This window comes from Nomascus leucogenys, chromosome 12, assembly GCF_006542625.1.
Source record: "Nomascus leucogenys isolate Asia chromosome 12, Asia_NLE_v1, whole genome shotgun sequence".
NCBI lineage: Eukaryota > Metazoa > Chordata > Mammalia > Primates > Hylobatidae > Nomascus > Nomascus leucogenys.
In genome coordinates, this window is record NC_044392.1 from 20,824,610 (window position 1) to 20,852,147 (window position 27,538).

The following is a 27,538-nucleotide window of genomic DNA, read 5'->3' on the forward strand; positions in this document are numbered from 1 at the left end:
GGCGAAATAACCTTTCTAAAACCCAAAGGTGATCGTGACTTCCCAGCTTGTAGCCCTTGTGATCACTGAAATGTGGTTCACAGCTTTGGCTCAGGGCACTGAGCCCTTCTCAAGCCACCTCCTCCCACATTCTGTATACACCTCATGCTTCCTTTTCATCCCCCACCCTGCAGTTCCATGAACACATGTGCAGCCCATACCTGGATGGTTCCCTCCTTCCCCACCTGGGGAGCCCTTTGGATCACCCCCAGCCAGAGTGAAGTACCCACTTCTGATGTTCCAACAGCACTCACTGTCTGCAACTCCTGATGGGTGGGTTTCTTTGTCTCTTCCGTGAGTCCATAAGCTCTTTTCATTGGTTACAGCCTTGAGCTTTAGGAATCGGGCCAACACTGCCTACACCACTTAGCCTGATTCACAAGGCAACCCTAAGAGTTGATTTTATCATCCCTATTATATAGATGGGTAAGCTGAGGCTTAGAGAGACCAACTACTTTGCCCAAGGTCCCCCAGTTGTAAGTGGTGGTACCAGGATTCAAAGGCTGGTCACATGTCTCGGAAGGCTATCTGTAGCTAGACAGCGATCTTGTCAATGGGGTGATGTGACCAACAAGCTTCTATTGGAAGACAGCCTGTTTGTTCATGTGGCCCATGTATTCTTTTTTTTTTTTTTTTTTGAGACAGGGTCTGGCTGTATCTCAAAAGTGCAGTGGTGCGATTCTCATGCCTCTCATCCCTGAGTAGCTGGGATTACAGGTACATGTCACTACCGCCCGGCTAATTTTTGTATTTTTATTAGAGACGGGGTTTCACCACGTTGGCCAGGCTGGTCTCGAACTCCTGACCTCAAGTGATCCGCCCGCCTCGGCCTCCCAAAATGCTGGGATTACAGGCGTGAGCCACTGTGCCTGGCCCCATGTATTCTTATTTCACCTGCCCTTCTTTGTTGGTGAGACTTGAAATAGGCCCTCCATCAGCCCAAGTGTTTCCCTCCTTACCTTCAGGAACCAAAGCAATCCTAAGCTCAAGTAAGCTGTGTCCCTCACCCCTTTTCCTTACCCTACAGTCTCCAAGAGGTCCCAGGTTGGCTGGGGACTAATTTGGTTGAGGGTCTAGCTCAGGTCTGGGTATGAACATGATCAGGTGGGATGAGGGTGATCAGCCCAGTAGAAACGCACTTTGCTTGCTGAAGAAACTGTCAGAGGAGGTTTTCCACTCGGGACTAATGTGCTGGGATCTTGGGTTGTGGCACTTCTCCCCACATAGCGCCCTCCATGTCCACAGGGACAGCAGTGAAAACACTGCCATCCGCCTCTGTCCCCGCGTTGTGAAGGGCAGATACCAGAATGTGTGTTAGAACAGCACTAAATCACCTCCCAACAACCCCCAAGTCAGAGTTCACAGAGGAAGAAGCCAAGACCCAGGAGGTCCAGGAAGTCACCTCCAGTCACCAGGCTGGAGGGCGACCCTCCCCCACCATCTGACTCAGGCCTGGAAATCACATTTCCAGCTCTGCTGTAAAATGGGCAAGAGCCTTCCAGAGAGTCCCGCATGCTGCTCCACCAGACCACTGCTCTCAGCTGGGCACCCCCAAAGAATGCTTCCCTCTCAAATCAGAGCCCACCTGCTAATTAATGTTCAAAGGGAAACAGAGCCAGTGCTGGAGGTGGTGACCACCAGCAGGGAGGACAGCTGCTTGCTGTGCCCTCCCACACTCTAGGGGCAGGCGGAAAGGAGGAAGGTCTGGCTTTGTCAGCAGCGTTCCTAAGCTGGCCAACCCGTGCCGTTCAGTGTTTCGGGAGAGGGGCGTCTCCTAAGTGGCAGAAGCTGCTTTAGGCGGGAGGAGAGGCAGGGCATCTTAGCTGAATGGAGGCAGCACAATGGCACCAGAGAGCCCCAACTCTACCTTTTTCAATCTTTTCTTCGTCCTTCCTCTGTGCTGGCTCAGGGAGGCCTCTTTGGAGATGGAGCCCAGTCCCATCTCTCTTGCTGTGGACAGCCCCTTGAACACTGCCTCAAACAAGTGGGAGGTCAGCTTAAGGCTGGGGGTGCTGTGTGTCAAGCTCTGAAGAGCAGTCAGGTCCTCTCTTCCTCTTGGGGACATTGTCCCTGTCACAGTGGGGACAGATACCATGGAGCCTCACCAGCATCTGCAGGCCAGATGGCCTCCAACCAGCCCAGGCTGTGGGACATGAGCTTGGGGGAGCACCTTCAGGAGGAGGCCCTGTCTGCAGTGTCGGGGGTGGGGGCTGTGCTTGTGTGTGTGCGGAAGCTGCCCTCTGGGCTTTTCTGCTGCAGACTGGCTCCCTCATGGAAGCCCTGTGGCCCCAGGCTGTGCAGCCATGTCCGTGGTGACTCCTGCCTCCTCGCTCCCTCCTGCCTCCACCAGCCTGAAGGATTCTGCTGAAGACACAAATGAACCTCAGAAGCAGTCTCTATCAGAGCAGAATCTGCTCCATTTCTGTGGCCCACTGGAAAGTTTTTTCCTGGGTTAAATCAAGGTGTGTGGTGGGTGAAGGATGGAGGGAAAGACCCAAGTCTGAACAGTCCAGGGTGAGACTCCGCCGTCTGGCTTCAGCCCTGGCTGGGCCACATCCAGCTGTGGGACCAAGTGCTTGTCATTCCACTTCCATGGAATTCTGTTTCCTCATCTGGACATGGTGGCTGGAACAAACATTTCCAGACCACGTTCCTCTCGTTCATAGCTTTCCTATGAAAAAGAGCATTCAGGTCTGATAAGTGTGGAGATAATGGACGCCACTTCACCATCCTGTCAGAGACTTGGGACCAAAGGCATTTTAAAGGCTCTGGGAAGGCCTGAAGTAAAAACAAAACAAAAACTAAACTCAACCAGTTTACCTTTGTTTAACTCTGTCTTTCTCATAAGTAAATGACCACAGAAGCCTTTTCCCTCAAAATAGCAATTAGCATCCCAGGAAACACACTTGGGACAGCCTAGACCAGATAACCTCTCAGGCTGTGTCTGCCACGTTACTCCAGACTCTAGCTGCGGGGAGCTGAGGCAGCTGCTGGCCAGCGATTCCCAAGATCCCGGGGGAAGGGCCAGGCTGCGCCCAGAGAAGGCTCCCTCAGGGGCCGGTGGCAGCTTATTGCAGCTTTCTTATTTTTATTTTTTGGAAACAACAGTGCTCTGAGGAGTTAGGGACCGAAAAAGGGGAGATTTAAAAAATCTGTTTCCACTCTGATTATTTGTCAATTTGAGCTAACTCATGTCAAAACAGCTTGGTTTGCCTATCTGTGAAAAGGGAGAACCATGGAGATTTGGTGGGCACCCAAAGGTAACCCTCAGAAAGAAATTCCCACCCCAGGGTCCCTGGATGCCTAATGGGAAGAAGGGCACAAGCGATTTCCAATATTTAAAGAAGTCCAGTGGAGATTATATGTTTGCCATGAGAAATGTCTTTGCTTCTGACTGGCATTCCATCAACTCAGTTTGATAACATTGGTTGTCATGGGGACAAGAATTATTATGCAATAAATATGGCTGGCTAATTAGACAAAATCTTTAAAAACATAGGGTTCAGGGAAGTGATAAAAGGGTCAGTTGGCAATGAAATGGTAAGGAGCTGTTGACTCAGGAAATCAGCTGCAAAACCAGTTTAAAAATGGCATGGTTCCGGGCGCAGTGGCTCATGCCTGTAATCCCAGCACTTTGGGAGGCCGAGGCGGGCGGATCATGAGGTCAGAAGATCGAGACCATCCTGGCTAACGTGGTGAAACCTCGTCTCTACTAAAAAAATACAAAATAAATTAGCCAGGCATGGTGGTGGGCGCCTGTAGTCCCAGCTACTCGGGAGGCTGAGGCAGGAGAATGGCATGAACTCAGGAGGCGGAGCTTGCAGTGAGCTTAGATCGCACCATTGCACTCCAGCCTGGGCGACAGAGAGCGAGACTCCGTCTCATAAAAAAAAAAAAAAAAAAAAAAAAAAAAAAAAGTGGCATGGTGGGGGTGAAGGGGCCGGAGGGAGGTGAGGGTGTGCTGAGGCAGCTGCTCTCCCAAGGAGCCCCTGGGGACAATGGGGGTTGCGTGCAGAGTGGGTGTTTAATGTGTTAAGTGGCTGCAACATAGTGGTTCTTGTCAGAGCATATTAGGGAAGGGTGTCCGCGGGCTGAAACAGGGTGCTGGGTGCCACCTTTACTGTGCCGAGCAGAGCAGAGCCCTGGGGGGCCAGTGGGCTCAGGGATCCCCAGTGTGTCTTCCACAAATTGCTTAGAAGCCTTCCTGAGTGACACACACTGAGGGTTTTTCAAGCTCTTCAGAGCTCTGGTTTTATATTGTATGTGTAACGCCCTGCCCCACTGGGCCCACAACCCTCATTCAGCAGCTGCATCTGAAAGGTTCATGGGTGTTCACTTTTCTCTCCAATATGCTGTTCACACAGAATCACCTCTCCAATCCCTTTCTGTCCCTTAGACCTCTCCACCAACGCCCCATTCTACTGTGGCAGCAGCCGTGGGAGCTGGGCCCAGGGGACTTGTCTCTGTCTCCTAGGAGAGCAGCGGTGACGATTATGGCTGCTAGATCCTTACAAACCATCAAAAAGGTAGCCTCTTTCCTTTTCATTTCTTTCCCTCCCTCCCTCCCTCCCTCCCTCCCTCCCTCCTCCCTCCTTCCTTCCTTCCTTCCTTCCTTCCTTCCTTCCCTTCCTTTCCTTTCCTTCCTTTCCTTTCTCCCTCCCTTCCTCCTCCTCCCTCCCTCCCTCTCTTCCTTCCTTCCTTCCTCCCATGTGTCCTTCCTTAGGGGACAGTAGCATATATGAGTCTTTGATTCAATGCATTACTGAATCCTGGAGGATGTCACCCATGCTCACGGAGTCTTGCCTTTGATCTGGCACTTTAGCTATGTCTTCAGCATACCATTCCATGCTCATTCAGGCTGGCAGCTTCTAGGTGATGCATTATGTGCTACCATTAATGAATCCCATGGTCATGGGTTCTCTCCCACTCCTCCTTTGCTGTGAAGTTGGTCCTCTGGTCTAAGGTGATATATGGAATCTCACGCTAGTGGATCAAACACTCTCTGAGCCTTTGGATGGTGGTGCTGGTTGAGACTCTATGGTTAGGAAAGGGAAACCCATACCCTCCATATGTGCCTATTCCTGTGAGAACAAACTACTGGGCCTTCCAGGATGGAAAAGCCCATTTTGCCAACTTGCCATCAAGTAGCTGGTTGGTTTTCTTGAGGAATGGGTGCCATATTGGGGACTCAGTGTTGGTCTCTGTTGCAGGTAGTTTGGGCCTTGAAGCAGCAGGAGACAAACTTTCTTGATTGGGACTCCATGCTGTTGACCCGTGCAAGAAGAGCCTCCATCTCTGCCACTTTGTTCATGTTGCCATCGTGCCAACACTGGCGAGCCTGGCTGGCTGAAGTCGGTGGGCTGAGTCACCTGACTACCTGGCTGTTTAGTTGTCAATGGCAGATGCTCTTTGGTGGTGGTTAACATGTGATACAAAGATTTGCCCGCTTCCTTAGGTCCATTCATGTGCCTCTGCCCCAGCATCCTTATCCCTGATCTGTTTTTTCTGACCATCTGGGCCAGGCCATTTTCCACTATATACTCTACCCTTAGATCACTTCTCTTTCCCACACTAAGTGGGTGACCAGGTGCACTACTCAAAGCTCTGATCATTAGGAAGCTTTTCCTTCACTGCTGTCTTTCAAGACTACCCCTGTTAGGCTGCAGTGTAGCTACCATCTGATTTCAGCTCGCACCCATATGTAGAGCTGACCCATCCATGAAACAAGCGCAGGCTTTCCCTCCGCTTTCAACTGGTCTTATAGGATCCCCCGTACAGCCACAGGTGTGCTCTGAAAGGGGAGCTGTGGTACAATGTAGCAGATGACAGGGGGTCTGGGTTTTCTGCTCATGCAGCCTGCTTGTGTCCTCTGACCCCACTTATGCTCATTTCTGGAGGTACCACATCCATCTTACAATGGATTGTTGCTGGGGCCATCTGACTTGTTGGGCTTGATAGGACACAGTACTTTTTGGACAGTTCTAGCCACATTGTCCATGGTGACCATGGTCAGACACTCTTTCTCCTCTACCAGGGCTCGCTAGCAGGGTAGGAGTGTTTTTCAAAGGTATGCAATTCTTCACTGAAGATGGCGGGGTCTTACTCTAGAGCCTCAGCGGCTTGCATTCTGATATCCCCTGGGGCTTGCCACAAACTCTGCACAATATCTTTTCCCAGCGATACTGCCATAGAGTCTGTCAGATCATACAGCCTAAGCCACAGGATTGCTTGCTTGATAGCCTGGGCTGGTTGCAGAGCCCTTTCCTGCTCTGGGACCCACTCAAAGATGGCAGTCTGTCATGTCACCTGATATGAGTTGTAGTAGTATCCCCAGGTGCAGAATATGCTGACTCAAGAAATTGAGGCTTCCAGGCACTCTGCTTTCTTCTTCCTTAGGAGGTACAAGATGCAATAATTTGTCTTTTACTTTGGAGAAGATGTCTATGGTTACTGGACTTGATTACTGAACTCCTGAAGATATTACAGATGTAGCAGGCTCCTGAATCTACTCAGGATTATCTCCAGCCCTCGGGGGAACACATATCTTACCAAGGTCTGCAGTGTGCTAGCCACTTCTTGCTCATCCAGCCCAATCAACATGATGGCATTGTTGTAATGGATCAATGTGATGTTCTGTGGATGTCCAGCTGGTCCACACTTCTTTGGACTTAGCATGGCCTTGGAGCAAAACTGTTAATGTGTATTATCATTTCCATGAAAATGTGAACTGTTTCTGATTCTGATTGGAAGAGAAAAGAATGCCTGCACTAAATCAACAGCTGTATACCATGTACTTAAGGCAGTATAGATCTGGTCTAATGAAGATACATCTGGCAGCATGCAATTGGGATTATACTTGATTGAGCTTGTGATGGTCTACAATGACCCTCCCTAACCCATCCAGTTTCTTCAGAGGCCCAAATGGTCAATTAAACAAGAGTGGAGAGAAGAGGCATAGGATGTGGCAATAGTCTATATTCCTCTGTCTCCCCACAATATGGTCTCTGTCCCTCCTTCCCTCTCTTTTCCTTCCCTTCCTCCATTGTCTCCCATAGAAATTCTGGAATTTTAACTTTGCTCAACATGGGCCATCGCTTTTTCCAGCTTTCTAGAAGCCATGCTAGCAGCAAGTTTACACCAACACCTGGGATACTTATGCTAGGGAGTTAAACTCTGTATCTTAGAAAAACCCTTTCAAGTCAAAAATTGTCCTCTCTTCTATCTTATGTTCTGGTCCCCCTCTTCAAGCACTCTCAGAATCTCCTCCAGCTCCTGTCAGTCCATGCTGACTACATCTTACAGTTCGATATAGTCCCTATTCTCCCTTAGCAAGCCCAGCATGTCCCCAGCTGAGTCATGGAGGACTCTGAAAGGTGCACACATTGTCTTGTACAAGAAGGGCCAGTGTAATATTGGGAATGGAGAGTGCTAGCAAGGAATGGGAGAGGCATATTATAGGCTCAGAATGTTCTGAGGGGTTCAGGAAGTAAAAATCTTTGGGGGGGGGGAGCCAAGCAGATATTGCCATCTCATGTGTTAGGTTTTCCCAATCGGGTCCTTGACCTTACATATCAGACCTGCCTTGGTTGGGTGTCTAACTGACTGAAATTCTGCCACTCTATTAAGTCCTGGGCTTAGTCCTCACTTTCTCTTCCCTTCTGCTGCAGATGACAGATTCTCTGTATGCAACTAGTGGTCCTCGGGCTTCCACATCTGGCTTCCAGTTGCCTGGTACTTGCTCTCTGATGTTCATTATCCTTCTTGAGGCATCAGTGGCACTTAGCAATAGCCATCCACCCTCAATGCCCCATAGTTACTGTCTCCTCCCTATATCTCAAATGCCTGACACACTGCAAGTGCTTGCCTTACTGCAGTACACTATCCTCCTCACTGGTGTAAGTTTTAACAACTGGAAGGGGAGGGGAGGGGAGGGAAGATAGGCGCTTAGGGAAAGAGGGTGGCTACTTCAAGGGAGAGGACTCTTGTGAAAAGCAGCCAATAGGAAGTTGTTTGTTGTCACTGTTTAATTTTTTACAAAATGCTAGATTTGTCTTCCATGTAGGGGCAGAGGACAAATTCCCAAAAAGCCGTAGTCGGTGGGACCCAGGCTTTTACAGAAACCTATATTTATGCATTTGTGTGTGTGGGGGGGGATGTTCTTTGATTTTCTTTAAAATGGTTATATTCAGACTTGAGCAGGCATAACTTTAGAAAGAAGCAGTTATTCGGCCGGGCGCAGTGGCTCATGCCTGTAATCCCAGCACTTTGGGAGGCTGAGGTGGGCGGATCACGAGGTCAGGAGATTGAGACCATCCTGGCTAACACGGTGAAACCCCGTCTCTACTAAAAATACAAAAAAATTAGCCAGGCGTGGTGGCGGGTGCCTGTAGTCCCAGCTACTTGGGAGGCTGAGGCAGGAGAATGGCGTGAACCTGGGAGGTGGAGCTTGCAGTGAGCCGAGATCCATTTGGGTGACAGAGTGAGACTCCATTTCAAAAAAAAAAAAAAAAAAAAAAAAGCAGTAATTCACAAGGCACTTCCTACTCTGCCAAGCAGAAAAAACAAAAAACAAAAAACAGAAATTCCCCCTTCCTTCTTTTTTCAAGGGAGAGAGTATGTGCGCTACAGAGCTAGTTAGATTTGGGTCCTCCTCCAGGTTCAGTAATTGTTGGTGTCCAGAGCCAGTCACTTTTCTCCTCTATACATGGGATGGGCACCACAGGACATGCACTAATGTGAGACGTGTCTCCCCTGCAGCAGCCAGGAAGGGTCAGCTGTGATTACACTGACCCTGGGATAGAACAAAGTCCACAGAATGAAGAAGCACCTGCTATTGTACTGGTGAGGGCAGCAACGGAATCAAGTTTTCACACAACCCGACTTCACACAAGAATCAAAGTGAGGAGCCTGGCAAGTCCACCAGTGATGAAGCACCAGTAAGAGGCAGCAGTTGATCAAAAGAGCTGATTACCTCCTAAATTTACTCAGCAGCTCATCTACTGTAGACTCCTGAAGTTACCTTTCAGTTTAACAAATATTCCTTAGGCCCCAACTATTTACCAGGCATTAAAACATTTAGTCAATATGATTTTGTGTGACCTCCTGCTGACAGTGGAGCACCTCTGGAAAAAGGATGTCTCCTTTCCTCTGAACTGTGTTCCTATTAGGGTTGCAGGATAGCTAAGACTAGGGCATTGCCACAGAAGGAAACCAGGCTATGTCCTCATGGACGGTCAACAGCTAGCAGCAGGCACACATCGAGCCCAGCAAGTCTTTTGACCATGGCTGCCTAGGGAGGGGCTAAAATTTCCTACAATATATTTGAAAGTGTAGAAAAAGGTTTAAATCCAACAGTCGACAGGAATAATATTTGAAGAACTGATGTTTCTAAATTATCTTGTTATTTCCTTGCCAAAGGGATACAAAAGCCCTGATTAACTGAACTTTAAAAACTGTATTGGCCCATCTAGTCAGAAGACAGGCTTTGAGTAACCACAAATAAGCAAATTTGTTTACTTCAACCACACAACATAAAATATTGTGATATTTAGAATACACAGTAATTTGAAATTTAGTAAAAGGGGAGAGGGTTTGGGAATTAGTATTAATATGCTTCTCCTTGGTTCTCTTCTGTTACCTGCCTCTTCTCTTGAGTTACTTGGTTTTCTCCTTAACCTAGAAACTGACCATAAGGAAGCAGAGTAGCATAGTACATCTATCGCCAAAAATCATACCTTCACTTTGATTATTCAGCCATAGGTGTGCTCTAGGTAGAGCAAGGCAGAATACTTATTACTATCATTCCCATTCAGCTATGCAGTTCATGTAAAATTTATTGAAATAAGGGGAAATTTTCATTTTATAAAGGTACGCATTAGTTGAACTTTGGTGCTAATATGTTACTCAGTGACAAAGTGAGTGAATGATAATAGATTATAAGGACAGTTTTTGGCAATAGAAGATTCTGAAGAAACAACTCTTGAAAGATCTAATACTTTTTATTTTTTAAAGGAAAAAAACAGAATAAGAGGCTTTAATATCTGCTTGGGAAGGGGTGAAGAGTAATCTATAACTTGAGATAGAAAATTCAGCTTACCCTGAGGCAGTGATACCTAGTAAGAGGACGGTCTGGCTTTTCTGGCAGTGGTTTCAGATAAGTATGTAGTTTAGAAATAATTTTATCACCTTTCCCTTCTTGTCTCCATAAAACTAACGATAATAAAACCAACTTCAACTAAAAGTATTAAAGTAATGCCTAGCATATGATAGGATTAACACATACTCAATAAACACATATTAATTTTTAAGAATACAGGAACTCCACAATTCTTCTAAGGGAAAAGGTGGGACACTAGAAAAAGAAGTGAATCAAAAAGTATAAGCCAGGCATGGTGGTGCATGCCTGTACTCCCAGCTATTTGGGGATCACTTGCGCCCAGGAGTTTGAGGCCAGCCTGGGCGACATAGAAAAAGATCCCATCTCTTAAGAAATAAAGTATAAAATAGGTCATTATTCCCATAACCTTAAAAAATATCTACTAAAAGTTATCCATATAAAGATGCAGGTCACTAAAACTCTTAAGGATTCTTCTGGATATGTCTAGGATGGATACAAGACAGGGTGGCTTCCTAGAACCATCTGGGATTGTGGACTGCTGCTCTAGCGAGGTCTTTGTCTCTTCATCAACAAACTGAGATGACTCATTAATCTACATATTTCTGAGATGCTACATATTTGGAAAAATATAAAATACTATAGGCATACAAATGTTGAGTATGTATTATTGAATTGTAAAAGTGGTGTTGAGTATCTAGTGATTCTTATATATTCATATCCTATCTTTGACTTTGGCCTGGAAACTCCATATTATCATATCCTGATTTAGCCTACACAGAAATATAGTAATAACAGAGTTTGTGGCACTAAAGTAAGATGAAAAGGCTTTGATGCTTTAGTCAATAAATTACTTTTCTCTTTGCATTGTGGGTATATTCATCTTAGGGTCAGTTAATTTTGTAATCTTTCCTAGACATATATAAGGAATAATAATTAGTCCAGGAATTCTGCAGAAAAGTGCTATGTTCCCTCACAAGGCATGGGTATGCGGTGATAGCAGTGTCCACCTCTCCAAAATGTAATTGGACACATAATTTCACCTCATATTTGTAATATTTGAGATTCTTTGTGCGAGTAAAAGAAAGATTTGTTGCAACAATCTCATTGTTTTAGAGTCACACCTCATATAGTACCTGAAGATAAAAGGCCATTTAAACTTTTTTTTAACTTAGTAGGATAGTTTAAAAATTTCACCACTGTAGTCTGTTTGCCCTAACCCCATATGAAAATTAGTCCTAAGGGGAACTATGTTCAGGAATTCAGGAAACCAAGAGAGAAAAACACAGTCACACAAACCACTCACCAGTGACAAAGGAGTCAGCAAACTGTTGGAAAACAGAGAGAACTTGTAATAATGAAAAAAGGACAGAGTTTAGTAACCAATCACTTATTTTCTTTAAAAACACATAACCACATTAACTTTTTGCTTTATACAACCATCTAGAAACTATAAAACAGTACCACATTGTGCATTTCACCTACTTATCAAGAAGGGAACTTCGTAAGTCATAAGAATTCTACCCATATAGGAAGGAAAAAGGAGACAGCTAATAGCACAGTCACAGATACAACATGAGTCCAAGCAAGCATCAATTCTTCGACGTCACCTCTTCCATTTACCAGAGTGGAGACTGAGAAAGAGAGTAAGGGAGAAAAAAGAGGGAAAGCAGCACCCACAGAGGACTAATCACAATCCATAGTTACTTTTGACAACTATAGCTCAGGGTTTCATAGAATAGTATCATTTGACCAACACAGTCTGGTGGAGGGAGAGGGGTGAAGGAAACACAAATAGAAGGTGAGAGTTTGAACAGAAAATACAATTTTTACCCTATTCCCCTCCTAAATACTCTTCATTGATACAAGCTTCTGTGCTAATCCAGAAAATGGCAAGAAATTAATCTTCACGATGTGATAAAGAGTTCTGTTCTTTTTGCAATTGAAATGTGAGCGGCTCACAATTTTACAATTCAAAATAACAACGTCATGAACAATTACCCTTTAGGGATTTTCCACCATCTTTTCCCCCAATTCCCACCATGCTGGTGTTGCTACAGGGCAATCAGGGAAGTGCAGGTAGGGACTTCAGAGATAATGATCAAGGGATAGTGAGATGGAAGGCTGGCTCTTTCTTAGAAGTCCACATCTTTCTAGAAGTACTGCAGTCTTTCCCTTTGATTTGTGGTGGCACAGAGGAAAGGGCATTGGAAGAACTAAGGTAATATGGTGGAAGTTTAGTCAAGTAACTGGTTTGAAGGTATAAAATATGAGACTGTGTACTTAGTAGATATACTGAATCCAAGGCAAACAATAGGTTATTTGATTGTCCTCCTTAGGTTGATGGCACCATACAAAAAACTGAGGGTGGCTTTGATTTGACGATAAAATAAACCAAAGGTTTGCTACAAGGAAACATACTTCAGTTGCCAAGTAGTAAAATGATTCTCCTCACTTTAAGGGAAACTCTCATCTTGTTCTCACTTCCTCTTCCACCATAAATAAGCAAATATATTCTGGAAGGCTGTTTTCTAGGGGCAACTCAATATCAGTTTTGATAATTCATACAAGAAAGGCATCATGAGCCATGCCAATCAACAGGCTCCTCTCTGTTCTCAGGCAAATTTCCTGTATGGACTACCTTAGGCTCTTCCAAACCTAATGAGATGTTTTTACTTTTTCATATTTGGTGAGTATGCTGGTTAGATCATCGGTTTGTAACACCAACCAGTGCAAATTTCTCATGCTATCATATACTCAACTCTGTCCTGCATTACCATGTGCTCTAACATTGTATAGACTTAAAATACAATGCAGAAAGTTGGGAGTTTGTAGGATTTACTATCAAGACTGATTTCTGAAATGCAGAAACGTATGTGTGCTTGCATTTAGAAAACCTTTAACACTGCTTGTCTTAGCTAATGATCACAAGCAAGAAAAATTTAGATCACTCAGAAAAAGAGTATGAACAAAGCTGATAAACTGGATTTATTCTTCTTTACCTAACTTTTGCAAAAGTTCCACCACAGCTTCCATTGTCTTCACCTGGTCACTAGAGACCGTACCTGTAATGACACTGAATTCCTATTAGATTTGAGAAAAGTGTGGTGATTTTGTAGTTGAGAGAGCTACAAATTCAACTTTTTTTTTCTCTCAGAAGCTATCTCAACTTTAAAAACTCAAATGTTATACAGTAAGAGGTACTTGTTTTTTGAGAGGAAAATTTCATGTAAACCATTAAAAGAAAACAATGATAACCTGAAATCTGCTTACCAGATAAAGTACAATTGTTTCAGAGTATCCCACGTTTTAAAATAATGCCACAGATAGGGTTATTTTATTATTTTCCTTAGAATAAGAAATTTTTGTGGTCACTGCTTAGAAAATTGCATTTGGGAATAAAGAACTATTTCCTGAATAATGCAAAGTAATGGGGAAAAGATGATAGGAAAATAAAGGCAGGTCTTTCCCAGCAATTTAATAACCACTAAGCGGAGAGATGGAGGCATCATCTTTCTGTCATCAGGCTCACGTACTTTCCTAACTGCCTTGCTGCAGCTTACTGCCAACATCCAACATCTTCTTGCTCTTCTCTGCTATCTCCAAAGTTATTTTACTTATCTTCAATGAATGTCTGTTAATCTGATACCTGTATGACTCAGTACTACTTTACTTTTTTCTGTTCTTACCTTGCCGTAGTTCACCTATCCAGAAATGGATGAACTGCTTTCTCTAGTTACTGTGAATGTACTTTGGTCAAAGCATGGTGGAAAGATAATATACATCAACACGTTACTTCTGGTAAAAAGCTCAGTTAAAGTCGCAGAACTCTCATGTTTAGAATATCAGGAAATCAGGGATCCTAGGGGTTGGGGCCCATTTTCCTTCTTTAAACGGTTTTTGTAAGTTACTACTGAGGTGAATGGTGCTCTCCCACACCTTTGCTTCTGACGGAAGTTAAACAGCTTGCCTAAGGAGCCTAATGGTAGAGTGCTGAAAAAAAGTTGCACGTGGGTTTTTGACTACTTTCCAATCTTACAAATGACCATCATAACCTAATGATTTAATCTTTGATTTCATTGTTTCTCTGTATGCTATGAAATCACCAATTATGCCACTGTAATGGTATAGGCAGCCTTAAATATAGGCACTCATTTGTGCATAGACAGTAAACCACTTTTGTCTTTTAATTTCTCTACACACATCAATGCTTTCTATACTACCATAAAATGAAAAATGAGTTTTATTCATTTATTTAGACTTCTTCATTCCTTTGAGGACTATTTTAATTGATGTTAAAAACTGATTCTCCAAAATAAAACTAGAATTTCTAAACCTAAAATCAAATGAAGTTTTAACTTTGGTTAGGTTGCTGCTCCTTTAAAATGAGTCTGTGATTTGTTTTTTTTTTTGAGACAGAGTCTTGCTCTGTTGCCCAGGCTGGAGTGCAGTGGCATGATCTCGTCTCACTGTGACCTCTGCTTCCCAGGTTCAAGCAATTCTCCTGCCTCAGCCTCCCGAGTAGCTGGGATTACAGGTATGCGCCACCACGCCCAGCTAGTTTTTGTATTTTTAGTAGAGACGGGGTTTCACCATGTTGGTCAGGCTGGTCTTGAACTCCTGAGCTGGTGATCTGCCCACCTCGGCCTCCCAAAGTGCTGGGATTACAGACGTGAACCACTGCGCCCAGCTGATGTTCATTTTTAAGAATTCTACTGAGAGTTTCAGGGTATAGGAGCCTCCAATCCAATTGTAGGGTGGACACAACATTCGCAACTGCTAGGGCATATAAAATTTAGGAGAGGAAAGTGCACATTGCCTTTTTCGAAAGAAAAAAATTAAATGTATGCTTTGTCTCCCAAGCTCTTTGATGAGGAAAAGCCCTCCCTTCTCTTTACAGCTTTAAGAGGAAAATAAAGCTGTGTACTTAAATACACATTTAGACTTCTGTCACATAGCAAGCTGAAAGTTACATAAGCCTTATTTTTGAATAGACTATGCCAATCCGACAAACACTTCAGAAAAGGATTACATCTATCATTGCATCATATGTGAAAGAATAAGACCGATTAGGGCCTAGAATCATAACAGTTGAAGAAAGACTAAACTGGCCATAGGATACATTAATGTAAAAACACTGGGAATTCAAACAGCAGAAGTCAACTGCAAGATTTTATGTGTGCCATCACAGAGATTCACTAATAAAGAGTAAAGTTAATAATTCAAATGGCTCTGGATACACATTAGTACCACCAATTTTATTTATATAAGAAATGCCTGGTCCACTGGACTTTTCAATTTAACTCAGTAATAATTACTGCTGTTTCTTGACAGACCAGTGGTATTTCCCCCATAGTTTTAAAGTACAAAAAACAGAATAGTTAGGGGAAAAAAATCTCAAGTATAAATAATGCAACCTTTAACCTACCAAGGGTCACTAAATTGTTAACACTGATTATTATAAATGATTCAATTTATTTAAACTAAAAAGCATTAATTAAACATTTCCTCTTCCATTTGGGCCAAGTGACATGCTTAACAAAACACAAAAAAGCAACAGAAGCACAAAGTTGTATGATTTTTTCAGAAAACAAAACAAAACAAAAAAACCTCAATTCAAAAAGGGAACAGATTTTGGAAGCTAGTCAGAATAAAGATGGAAGAAACTACTTTAAAAAGAAACTATTTGTTAGTTAATTGATAAAACTTTTCTAGTAACAGTAACTTTAATCTTACTGGAGTTATGACAGGGATGGGTCAAGACTTGTAATACATGGTGGAAGTGCTGATGATAGGAGTGTATTAAAGGGCAGTAATCGAATGTTTTGACTAAGCAAATGGTAATAGCTGCCCTTCCACTTATTTGTTCTTTTGTTTATAATTAAGCTGAAAATTATAGAACTAAATTTACTTTCATGAATCTGCTGGTATTGACTTTGGAATTTTCATTTGGGTCTGGGGGTTATTAAAACACATTTTACCATGTCCTGGAATTTATATTAATTTTGTTAGATAATGAAATGCTAAATTTAATGCCAACCATATTCAATAAAGTAATATCTCTTATGATTTTCAGGCTTATTTGGATGACTAAGGAACAAAGGGAAGAAATGAGACAAAGAAGTGACAATGGGCACTGTGGACAGATCATAATAGTCTATAATTTCTAAGCAGTGTACTTTTCATGTATGACCAAGTTTAGATCCCTAAAAATTTAAAACAGGTTTTCTATCACGGGATGGCATGAAATCCAATGTTCATCCTTTAAAACTGCTGGGAGAAATGGCTGCCAAGGTCTTTTGTATCAACATAATGCGAATGAGGAAGGATAATTTGTTCCATGTGCTCAGAAATATAGTTTCCCCATGACAGACTTAATTTGATCAAATTCTGGCTAAAGTGGTTGAGCCCAGAAGAAAAACTGTCTAGTGAGGGCACACAGAGCCTCTGAAATAGCTGTCTTCTAATTCAGAGCTAGTAAAGGTCACACTACAGGGACCATACATGTGGATGCATAATAAGGCATGGCTTCAGCTGTTAAGGTTGAAATATGGGCCACTGTATTCCACATTTGTTCCTTAAAAAGTTAAAAAAATTATCAGAACCTCTTCCATGAAATTCAGCCAGTGATGTGAAGTGTGGGGTTCCTTGTTATGAGAGATATGCTCAGGACTCTAAAGCAGCAGCAACTTAAGAAGTTAGCAATGAAACTTTGGCATAAAATAAAAACAAAGGAAAGAAAGGGTCAAACTGGTGCAAGTTGTCTCCTGAAAGAGGTATGTGGGACTGACCCTCATAAATGTCATCCAACGTAAGTTTCCCCTGCCTTCTTTTACTGTTATCACCTTCATTGCACAGGAGTTATATCATTCTGTATGGTTAAGTTTCATAAATAATGAGAAAACTATGTGTAACAAATACATCATATTTCCCACCCACCCAGCAACCCTTCCCAAAATAAGAAAAGTTACATCAAATTAAAAAGTAGCTTCATGAATGAAGGTACTGCTTTAAGTTGCACTTTTCCTGCAAGTGCGGCCAGTGCCTTTGCGCTGGGTATGAAGGAAAGAAAAAAATTCTCCACATAAACTGACAAAAAATTTAAAAATCGATGTCCGGTTTCAACCAGTCAAAACCGGGCTGAGTGGAAGCCAAGATATCTCAGTACCGTCCCATCAGAGGGTCCTTGCGATGATGCCTGTTCTTCATCCTGATAGGTATCTATGTCCTTGTGATTGTAAACAATCCATAAGATACTATGTTTTGTTCCGTAAAACATCCTCTGATTGGCAAATGAAGTAAATATTTGTTTTAAAAATAGAAAATTAAAATTAAACCAGAAGAAAAGAAAAGAAACACAGTGAGCTTGTTTGGAGTCCATAGGATCCGATCCGGAAGAGCTCGGAAAATGTGTTACGTGTTTTCTCCTGTTTTCGGCTGGAAAGGTACTAGAGGTTGCGTTGGTCGAGGAAAGGATTGTAGAGTAGGAAAACCAAAGACGTTAATCTAGACTTCAGAAAATTCAAGTGTTAGCTTCATCATCTGTGTCTTCTATCAATACCTTAGTGTCACGAGCCTTGGATCTAGTGGTAACAAGGGGGACAAAAAGCACTTAGTCCATTGCTCAAATATAAACACTTTCACAGTATTAGACACATTTCCAGTCTTACCATCATTAAACATACATCCTAAACAGGGACTATCTGCTGTACCAGATGGATTATTCTAGAGTTTCCTACTCAATTTCAGATATTATTGGAAAAACACTAAGAAACTAGATCACAACCAGAGGAAGGTAACAAGAATAGCAGGATATGCGCAACGCAGAAGGTAGTGATCTGGGTTTGAGTACTGACTTTGATTTTTTTTTTTTTTTTTTTGAGACAGTCTCGCTCTGTCGCCAGGCTGGAGTGCGGTGGCATAATCTCAGCTCACTGCAACCTCCATTTCCCAGGCTCAAGCAATTCTCCTGCCTCAGCCTCCTGAGTAGCTGGGATTACAGGCATGTGCCAACACGCACAATGAATTTTTGTATTTTTAGTAGAGATGGGCTTTCACCATGTTGGCCAGGCTGGTCTCGAACTCCTGACCTCAGGTAATCGCCGCCTTGTTCTCCCAAAGTATTAGGATTACAGGCATGAGCCACTGCACCTGGCAACCTGACTTTGATTTTATGATGCATCTATTTAACCCTTTGAGTGCCTGTTTCCATCTCTGTAAGGCTGGAATGATAATACCGATTTCACTTAATACCACTTTCACCTCATGGAGACAGTGTGCATATCAAGTGAGAACATGGATGAAAAAAGCATTAAACAAACTTAAGAAACTTGCTGGTTCCTGTAATCCCAGCTCCTTGGGAGGCTGACATAAGAGGATCGCCTTAGCCCGGGAGTTTGAGACCTGTCTGGGCATCACAGCAAGACCCTGTCTTAAAAAAAAAAAAAAAAAAAAAAAAGCCACGTATGATAGTGCACACCTGTAGCCCCAGCTACTCAGGAAGCTGAGGCAGGAGGATCACTTCAGCCCAGGAGTTCAAGGCTGCAGTAAGGTATGATCATACCACTGCACTCCAGCCTAGGTGACAGACTGACACCATGTCTCCAAAAAAAAAAAAAAAAAAACCCAAAAAAACAAATATAAGGAATTGTGATAAGGATGATGAGGATGACAGATATAACACCACTTGAGGCATACATGAGAAACCAAAAGAATTAGCCAGCACAAGAGAAGACCTAAGGAGAGGCATAACAGTTACTTCTCTTCAAAGAGTTGACAACATATAATGCAGAAGAGGGAGGAGACTCATTATAAGTTATGTGAGAGAGCACAAATAGGATCAAATTGTTAAAGTTACAGTGAAATTACAGTGAAGCACATTTCAGCCCAACATAAACCATTTACCACTATAAATACCAACAATAAAATCAGGTGGCTGAGTGTGGTGGCTCATGCCTGTAATCCCAGCACTTTGGGAGGCCAAGGAGGGAAGATTTCTTGAGGCTAGGAGTTTGAGACTACCCTGGGCAACATAGTAAGACCCTGTCTCTACAAAAAATAAAAAATTAGCTGAGCAGAGGGGTGCAGGCGTGTAGTCCCAACTACCTGGGAGGCTGAGGTGGGAGGAGTGCTTGAACCCAGGAGGCTGAAGCTGCAGTGAGTCATGATCGTGCTGCTGCACTGAGCCAACCTGGGCAACGAAGCGAGATACTGTTTCAAACAAACAAACAAACAAAAAAACCACACATATTAAGGACATGCTAAACGTTGCATGAGTGATAAAGTCAGTACTGAAACTCAGATCTTATTTTGGATTCCCTGCTCTCTCCGCTGTACACCAACTGCTCCATTCCTAATGTCTTACTCTTGGTGCAATCTGGTTTCCCAGTGTTTCTCCATTAAACACCTGAAATGGAACAGAATAATCTATTGCCAAAGAGCCCCTTGTTTAAGCAGAAATAGTATATGTTTAGATTGCCCTCTGCTGGTAACTAACAAGGATAATTAGACTTCAAAATTAGGAGCTCAGTGAGGTCACCAACCACACTCAGCATTTTCTTCCAGCCCTTTGTGGCACTTATCTCGCTGACCCACTCAGTGCTCCCCTGCCCCAGCTTCTTCAAACTCTGTTTCCTTGGGATCACAGTACCAACCATGCTTTGTTTTGATGCTCTTCCTATTATCTCCTGACTATTCCTGCCTCTTTTGTTTCTTTTTTTCTCTTGTCTGTGTTTGTTCCCTGGCTACTGTGGTTGAGCCGGGGATTAAGACTCAGTTCCCTGCTCTCTGCTTTTCTCTGCCTTCTTCAGAAAACTTCCAAATCTCTATTTAAAGCTCAGCAGGTTCTACTCTACTCCTCTATATCCAGTGAGTTACTACCTCCTGTTTCTTACTTCCTTCAAAACATCTCCTTATGTTCCTTTTGGTCCAACTGTAAGCATCCTGATCTGAATTTTCACTGCCCCATATATTAAAGTACTGCATAGCTTTTCATCTGGCTTTCTGGCCTTGAGTTTTCCCTTGCCTAATATATCTTACACAGTGCTATTAAAACTTCCTAGGATACTACTTTCACAATGTCATTCTTCTACAAAAAAATTCTCTGTGACTTGTGGTCGGGCGCCGTGGCTCACGCCTGTAATGCCAGCACTTTGGGAGGCCAAGGTGGGTGGATCACGAGGTCAGGAGATCGAGACCATCCTGGCTAACATGGTGAAACCCTGTCTCCACTAAAAATACAAAAAATTAGCCGCGTGTGGTAGCGGGCGCCTGTAGTCCCAGCTACTCGGGAGGCTGAGGCAGGAGAACGGCGTGAACCCGGGAGGTGGAGCTTGCAGTGAGCGGAGATTGCACCACTGCACTCCAGCCTGGGCAACAGACTGAGACTCCATCTCAAAAAAAAAAAAAAAGTATCTGTGACACGTTCCTGCCTACAAGATCAAGTTTGCATTTTCAGGCTTTTACAATCATACTTCATCTATTCAGCAGAATTATTCTTACTATAATTCTAGACATATGGTTTTTCTTTCTGCACTTCATTTCTACCTTTATGTTTTTTACTGTGTCTCTAGTCTATTCACTCCCTTATCCTTTAGAAAACTGTTCATCCTCAACCTAAGTCTCCTTCATTCCAATCTACTGTGCTATCTATTGTCTCTAAATTTCAAATGCAGTCACCATATACTGTACATTTATGGTAACTTTTGGCAACATATGTAGTCAATGACTGATAAAAATATTGTAGGTATTTAATAAGAAGATAAAAATAGTAGTAGTTTATACTTAGTAGGCTCTTTCTGTGAGGGAACTGGTCCAAGTTCTATGTAATAATATAATCCACTTAACCGCCCTATAAGCAAGAACCATATTAATTCCAATTTACAGATGAGAGGCAGAAAACAGAAATTAAGTAATTTGGTCCAGGCATAGATGGCAGGATTCCTGAAGTTTATAACATAAAAATTATTTGTATACAAAACATACAGAAGAGTCAAGTATTAATAAATCACTCCCCAACAACCTTTTCCTCCAGACAGTGGGTCTTCAGTGCCAAATTACTAGGTTATGCATTGATGACATTTACTCTATGTGCTCATTTAGACAGTCTATAGGTTGTATCATATGGAATTGCTGCTTATTACTGTTTTTTTGTAGGTGAAAAATGGCTGAGTATTGGCAATTTCATTTGGTTCAACCTGATAGCTTCGTAGCTTACATGTTACCCAATGCTAAAACTCAAAGGAAATATGCCTCACAGAAGTAGAAGCCATACATACTGAGAAGCGAGGCGAGGCCGGCGCAGGGATATGCTCTGGTTGTACTTCCACGACCGATTCTTCTGGCGGTTTCGTACCCCATCATCCTGGTCCATCATCTGTTCTAGGAGAGTCTGATCATCTGCGTTCAGCGGGGCCACAGAGATGTCCCGCACAGCACGGAATTCACCACAGTTATTCAGATGTTCATTCTCCAGGCGGAAGAAGTTCCACACAAATCGCCTTAGCAAAATGGGGTAGATCAAAGTACTTATGAAATTGTAACATACTTCTGCTACCTGTAAACCTCCCAGGGTATCAAGTTTCCACTCATGGAAACAAAAACAAAGAATTAAGGGCTTGAATATTAAAATAGGGAAAGATGGTGTTGCGGGGAGGTGGTGGGGGCGAGGTAAGGGAAACAAGACTAGACTATGAAAAAGGAAGGGACTCATGGAATGCAGTTTTAGAGTGCTCATTCTTTCAACTTATTTGACAAATATTTACTGAATGTCTGCCATAAGGCAGTAAAGGCACAGAATGACACAAAGACTTTTTGCCCTTATGGGGTGTAATTTCTAGTGGTGGAGACAGACAATGAGCAAGTAAACAATCAATCGGCTAATGATAAGTACTGTGAAGAAAATAAAGCAGGACAAGGGAATACAGTATGCCGTCATTAAGACTGGTTAGGGAAAGCTTCTTTGAAGACATGGCAGCTATTGAAAACCTGACTGATACAAAGAAGCAAGTCATGTAAAAATCCTGGAAGAAATCATCTCAGGCAGAGGAAAATGGTAAGTATAAAAAGGCAAGTTGGAAACAACAGCAAGGTCAGTGGGGGCTAAGATAAGTGAGGTCAAAATAGCAGGAGATAATGATGGAGGGGTGGAAGAGGGCCCATCCACAGAGGGCCTTATAAACCATAGTTTAAATTTTAGGTCTAATGGAGAACAATGAGAGAACAACAGGAGAATAAAGTGATTTGTTTGAAAAAGGTCCTGCTGAATGGTGAAGAGATCGAAGGGAGACAAGAACAGCTGAAGAAAGACCAATTAGAAGGGCTGTTGCAGCAGTCTAGAAAAGAGATGATGGTGACTTAAAGGTGGTAATAACAGAAGTGATGAGAAGCAGATAGACAAAGGATTTATTAATAAAGATGGAGCTGACAGGACTTACTGACATGCGATGTGAGTCGTCTTAGGGTTTTCGGTCTAAGGGAAAGGTGACACCACTTACTAAGATCGGAGATGCAGGGCTGTTCCTGTTAGGTTAGAGCTAATCATTAGATATGGGAGAATTCAGTAGAGAGGTGGAAGAGAGTCTGCAGTTCAAGGGAAAGTTTATGGCTGGAGATAGCATAAAGACAGTATTTCAAGTAATAGGTTTAGGAATAATACAACTAGAGGAGAGAAGAGGGCAGAAGATTAAATCCTGGAACACTCTCACACTTAAAGTTTGGGAGGAGGAGGAAGAACCAGTAAAGGAGTGGACAAGAATAGCTAGTGAGACAGGAGACTGTAGTTTCTGAGAAGTCAAGTGAAGACAGTGCTTTGCTGGGAAGTAAAGTAAGATAAATAAGTACAGAGAACTGACCAGGGGATTTAGCAAAATGGGCAGTATGATCTAAAAGCATAGGCTCTGGGAGACTGTCTAGATTCAAATCATGGCTCTACCACTTGCTAGGTGTAATGACCTTGGATGAGTTACTTAACCTATGCTTCGGTGTCATCAGTAAAAGACAGGATAACGGTACCCACTTCCTAAGATTGTTGTGAGGATTTAATAAAGGTAAAAGGCTTAGAACGCTGTCAGCTACGTAGTACGTACTACAATATTATTATTATAGATTATTAACAAAAGTGGTTTAGTTTGAGTATTGGGAATACATACTTGAATGAAAAAGAGAATGGGAGAGAATTGAGAGTGGAGACAGCAAGTGCAGACGCCTCTTAAAGAGTTTTGCTATAAAGGACAGCAGAAAGATGGGCAATAGTTGGAGAGAGAAAGCTGATCTAAAGATTTTTTTTGTTTGTTTTAAATGGGATAGAACATTTGATTTAATTAGTAAGCAAATGATTTTAAAAAAAGAAATAAAATCGTCATGAGGTATTTTTCTTTTTTTACTAGAATTTCTTTAAAAAAACTGATGAAGTAGCACACATGAAAGAGAAAGAAGTAGGTGGGGGAAGGTGGCGGCAGCGATGGGGAGTTCAGGTGCCAGGCCAAGACATTCAGGAAAGTGAGGAAAGGAAGGAGCATGGTCTGGAGAGAGCTCTGATGGCAGCTGGATTCCAGAGTCATGCTTTCTCTCTCAGGTTTATCTTTCCGTTTCCAGCTTCTGTCTTCTTTTAACAGGCAGTGTTTGTCCATCCTGACTTAGAGGAATATTATACACCTATCTAAAAATATCTTTATATTGTCTTATTTGCGAAAGATATCTACACTGGGCAGAGTCTAGGTAAGCAGTTATTTTCTTTCAGCACATTAAAGATTTTTTTTTTTTTTTTTTTTTTTTGAGACGGAGTCTCGCTCTGTCGCCCACGCTGGAGTGCAGTGGTGCAATCTCGGCTCACTGCAAGCTCCACCTCCTGGGTTCACGCCATTCTCCTGCCTCAGCCTCTCCAAGTAGCTGGGACTACAGGCGCCCGCTACCACGCCCGGCTAATTTTTTTGTATTTTTAGTAGAGACGGGGTTTCACTGTGGTCTCGATCTCCTGACCTTGTGATCTGCCCGCCTCGGCCTCCCAAAGTGCTGGTTTTACAAGCGTAAGCCACCGCGTCCAGCCTAAAGATTTCATTTTAATGATTTCTTTCACTGTGACTGTTGAAAGTTAGTCCTTCTTTCTCTTGGCTAATTTGCCTTTTTTTTTTTTTTTTTAAGATAAGCATTTCAATAGAAGTGTATCACACACAAAGTATGCAAATAATAAATGTACAGCTTAATTATCATAAAGGGACCTACTGTGTAATTACCATCCAGAAATACGAAATACATTACCATACACTGAAAACCACCTTTAGGGTTCTTTCCTATGTTAACTTCCAGAGAGTTCGTTGATTTACTTTTCGTATTTAGTTCTACAATCCACCTGGAATTGATTTCACACATAGTATACAGTAGGAGCTGGGAACCATTTTTTTCCATATGGATATCCAGTTGACTCAATATCATTTATTAAAGGCCCTCTTTTTCCACTGTTATGTAGCCACCTTTGTCATAAATCAAGAAGTATCAAGGTATGCACGAGTGGAGTTGTTTCTGTACTCCCTATTCTGTTCCAGTGGACTGTCTATCCTTTCACCAACACCATATACTGTTTTACTCACTGTAACTATATAATCAGTTTTGATATCTGACAGTAAAAGTCTTTTAACTTTGTTCTTTTCAGGATAGTCTTGGCCATTCTTGACCTTTCGTATTCCCATATAAATTACAAAACTGGCTTGTCGATTTTCCCACATCTACACAGCTTTAATTAGACATATTCCTAGATATATATCTGATATATTCTGATGCTATTCAAAATGATATGGTTTTTAAAATGTTCTTTTTCTAGTTGTTATGACTGTTTTTAAAAATGACTGATTTTTATTATGTTGACCTTGTATTCAGACACTGTGACATTAGATCTAATTATTTGTAAATTATTTTGAATTTTCTGTGTAATTGTCATCAGTGAATAATTATAGTTTTATTTTTTTCCTTTCCAATTCTGATAGTTCTTTTTCCTCATTGCACTAGCTATATACTTCGATGATATTAAATAAAAGTGGGAACAGCAGACACACTTGTCTCATTCCTGATTTCAAGGGAAAGTTTATAGTGTTTTACTGTGAAATATGAACTTGATTGTGTTTTTGTAGAAAACATTTTTTTCATGAACAGGTATTGACTTTTATCAATGGCCTTTTCTACAAATATAGAGGTTCTTTTTCCCTCTTTATTCTGTAAATATAAGTGAGACAGGTTTCTTTCTTATTTTTTTTTTTGAGACAGGGTCTCCCTCTGTTGCCCAGGCTGGAGTACAGTGGTGTAATCTTGGTTCACTGCAACCTCTTCCTCCTGGGTTCAAGCAATTCTCCCAACTCAGCCTCCTGAGTAGCTGGGACTACAGCCATGCACCACTACTCCTGGCTAATTTTTGTATTTTTAGTAGAGATGGGGTTTCACCATGTTGGCCAGGCTGGTCTTGAACTCCTGACCTCAAGTGATCCACTCACCTCAGCCTCCCAAAGTGCTGGGATTACAGGTGTGAACCACCGTACCTGGCCCAGATTGACTTTTGGATGTTAAATCTTACATTCCTAGAACGAACCTAACTTGTATTATCCTTTTTATATATTGTTGAATTCATATGCTAATATTTCGTTCAGGATTTTTACAACTCTGTACATGAGACAGATTAGTTTTTATTAAAATGTCATTGTAGGCTTATATATCAAAGTTACGCTGGCTGCAGAGAACAAACTAGAAAGTGTTTCCTTTTTCCCTCTTTTTTTTTTTTCTGGAAGAGTTTATTTCTTCCTCAAATATTTGAAAGAATTCTTGGGCCTGGAGTTTTCTTTGTGCAAAGTATTTTAACATGAATTTAATTTCTTTAATACAGATTTTCTATTTCTTCTTTATTGGTTTTGGCACACTGCTTTTTGAGTAATTTGTCCATTCATCTAAATTTTTAAATTTATTGATATAAAGTTACTCATAAGATAGTCTTACTCTTTAAATAAATATCTTTAGGTTTTTTGATATTCATAATTTGTACTTCCTTTTCTTTTTTGCTTTATCAGTCTTAAGTACTTTATCAATAGTATTTGGTATTTTAAGGAAATTAAGTTTGGCTTTATTATTAATAATTTTCTGTATTGTATGTTTGTTTTCTGTTCCATTAATTTACGTTCTTTATATTTACTTCTTTCTACTTTCTTTTGGGATTTGCTGTTTTTTAAATCTTTCTTATTTCCTGAGCTATATACTTTTCTGATATATACATGTAAGGTTGCACATTTCCTTGTAAGCACGGCCCTAGCTGCATTTTACATTTTTCTCTTTTATCACATTTTCAATTACATTCTGTTCAAAAAAAATTTTTTTTTTTTTTTTTTTTTTGAGACAGAGTCTTGCTGTGTCACCCAGGCTGGAGTGCAATGGCATGATCTTGGCTCACTGCAACCTCTGCCTCCCAGGCTCAAGTGACCCTCACACCTCAGCCTCCTGAGTACCTGAGACTACAGGCGTGCACCACCATGCCCAGCTAATTTTTGTATTTTTTGTAGAGATGTGTTTTGCCATGTTGCCCAGGCTGGTGTCAAACCCCTGAGTTCAAGTGATCTGCCCACCCTGGCCTTCCAAAATGCTGAGATTACAGGCATAAACCACCATGCCTGGCTATTCAAAATATTTTAAAATTTGCATTACAATTTCAATTTTGACTCAGGGGTTATCAGACATGTACTGCTTAATTTCTAAACATTTGGGACTTTTGAGTTATCTTTTTGTGATTATAATCCTCTGCAATTTGTTGAGACTTCCTTTATGGCCCAGTGTAAGGTTAATTTTGGTAAATGTTCTACATGTATTTAAAAGAATATGTATTTAGTAGTTGGATGCAGTTCTCTACATATGTCATTCAGGTTTAATTAATTAACTGACCCCTTATTTATCTATCACTGAAGGAAATATGTTAAAATCTGAAATTGTAAATTTACTTGTAGCAATGCCAGCTTTTGCTTTACAAAATATTAAGGCATTTTATTAGGTGCATACAAATTTTAATTGGCAGTCACAAGTGAATTTCAAAGTCTACAGATTTGGCAAATTTCTATAGTGCAAAGGTAGTGTTAGTGCTCTGTTTATCTTGGGGCTCCTGTTTTCATTTAGATTTTGGATTATCTTGTCTGATTTTTTTTTTTAGGAATATTTAAACACTTTTTTTTTTTGAGACAGAGTTTTGCTCTTGTTGCCCAGGTTGGAGTGCAACGGTGCAGTCTTGGCTCATTGCAACCTCTGTCTCCTGGATTCAAGCGATTCTCCTGCCTCAGCCTCCCAAGTAGCTGGGATTACAGGCACCCACCACCATGCCCAGCTAGTTTTTGTATTTTTAGTAGAGACAGGGTTTCACCATGTTAG

General features: G+C 41.9%; 1 protein-coding gene across 1 annotated transcript in view; it reads right to left on the minus strand.

Annotated features, from left to right (window-relative positions):
• Positions 1 to 11,482: 11,482 nt before the first annotated feature.
• XPR1 (xenotropic and polytropic retrovirus receptor 1) overlaps positions 11,483 to 27,538 on the minus strand; it is a 255,280-nt gene continuing 239,224 nt past the window's right edge. The window contains exons 14-15 of the mRNA XM_030823915.1: positions 21,430 to 21,651; positions 11,483 to 17,736 (exon numbers count right to left, since the gene is read on the minus strand). Coding sequence (XP_030679775.1) covers positions 17,676 to 17,736; positions 21,430 to 21,651 — 283 coding nt within the window. The 3' untranslated portion in view covers positions 11,483 to 17,675. The remainder of the gene's footprint in view (positions 17,737 to 21,429; positions 21,652 to 27,538) is intronic.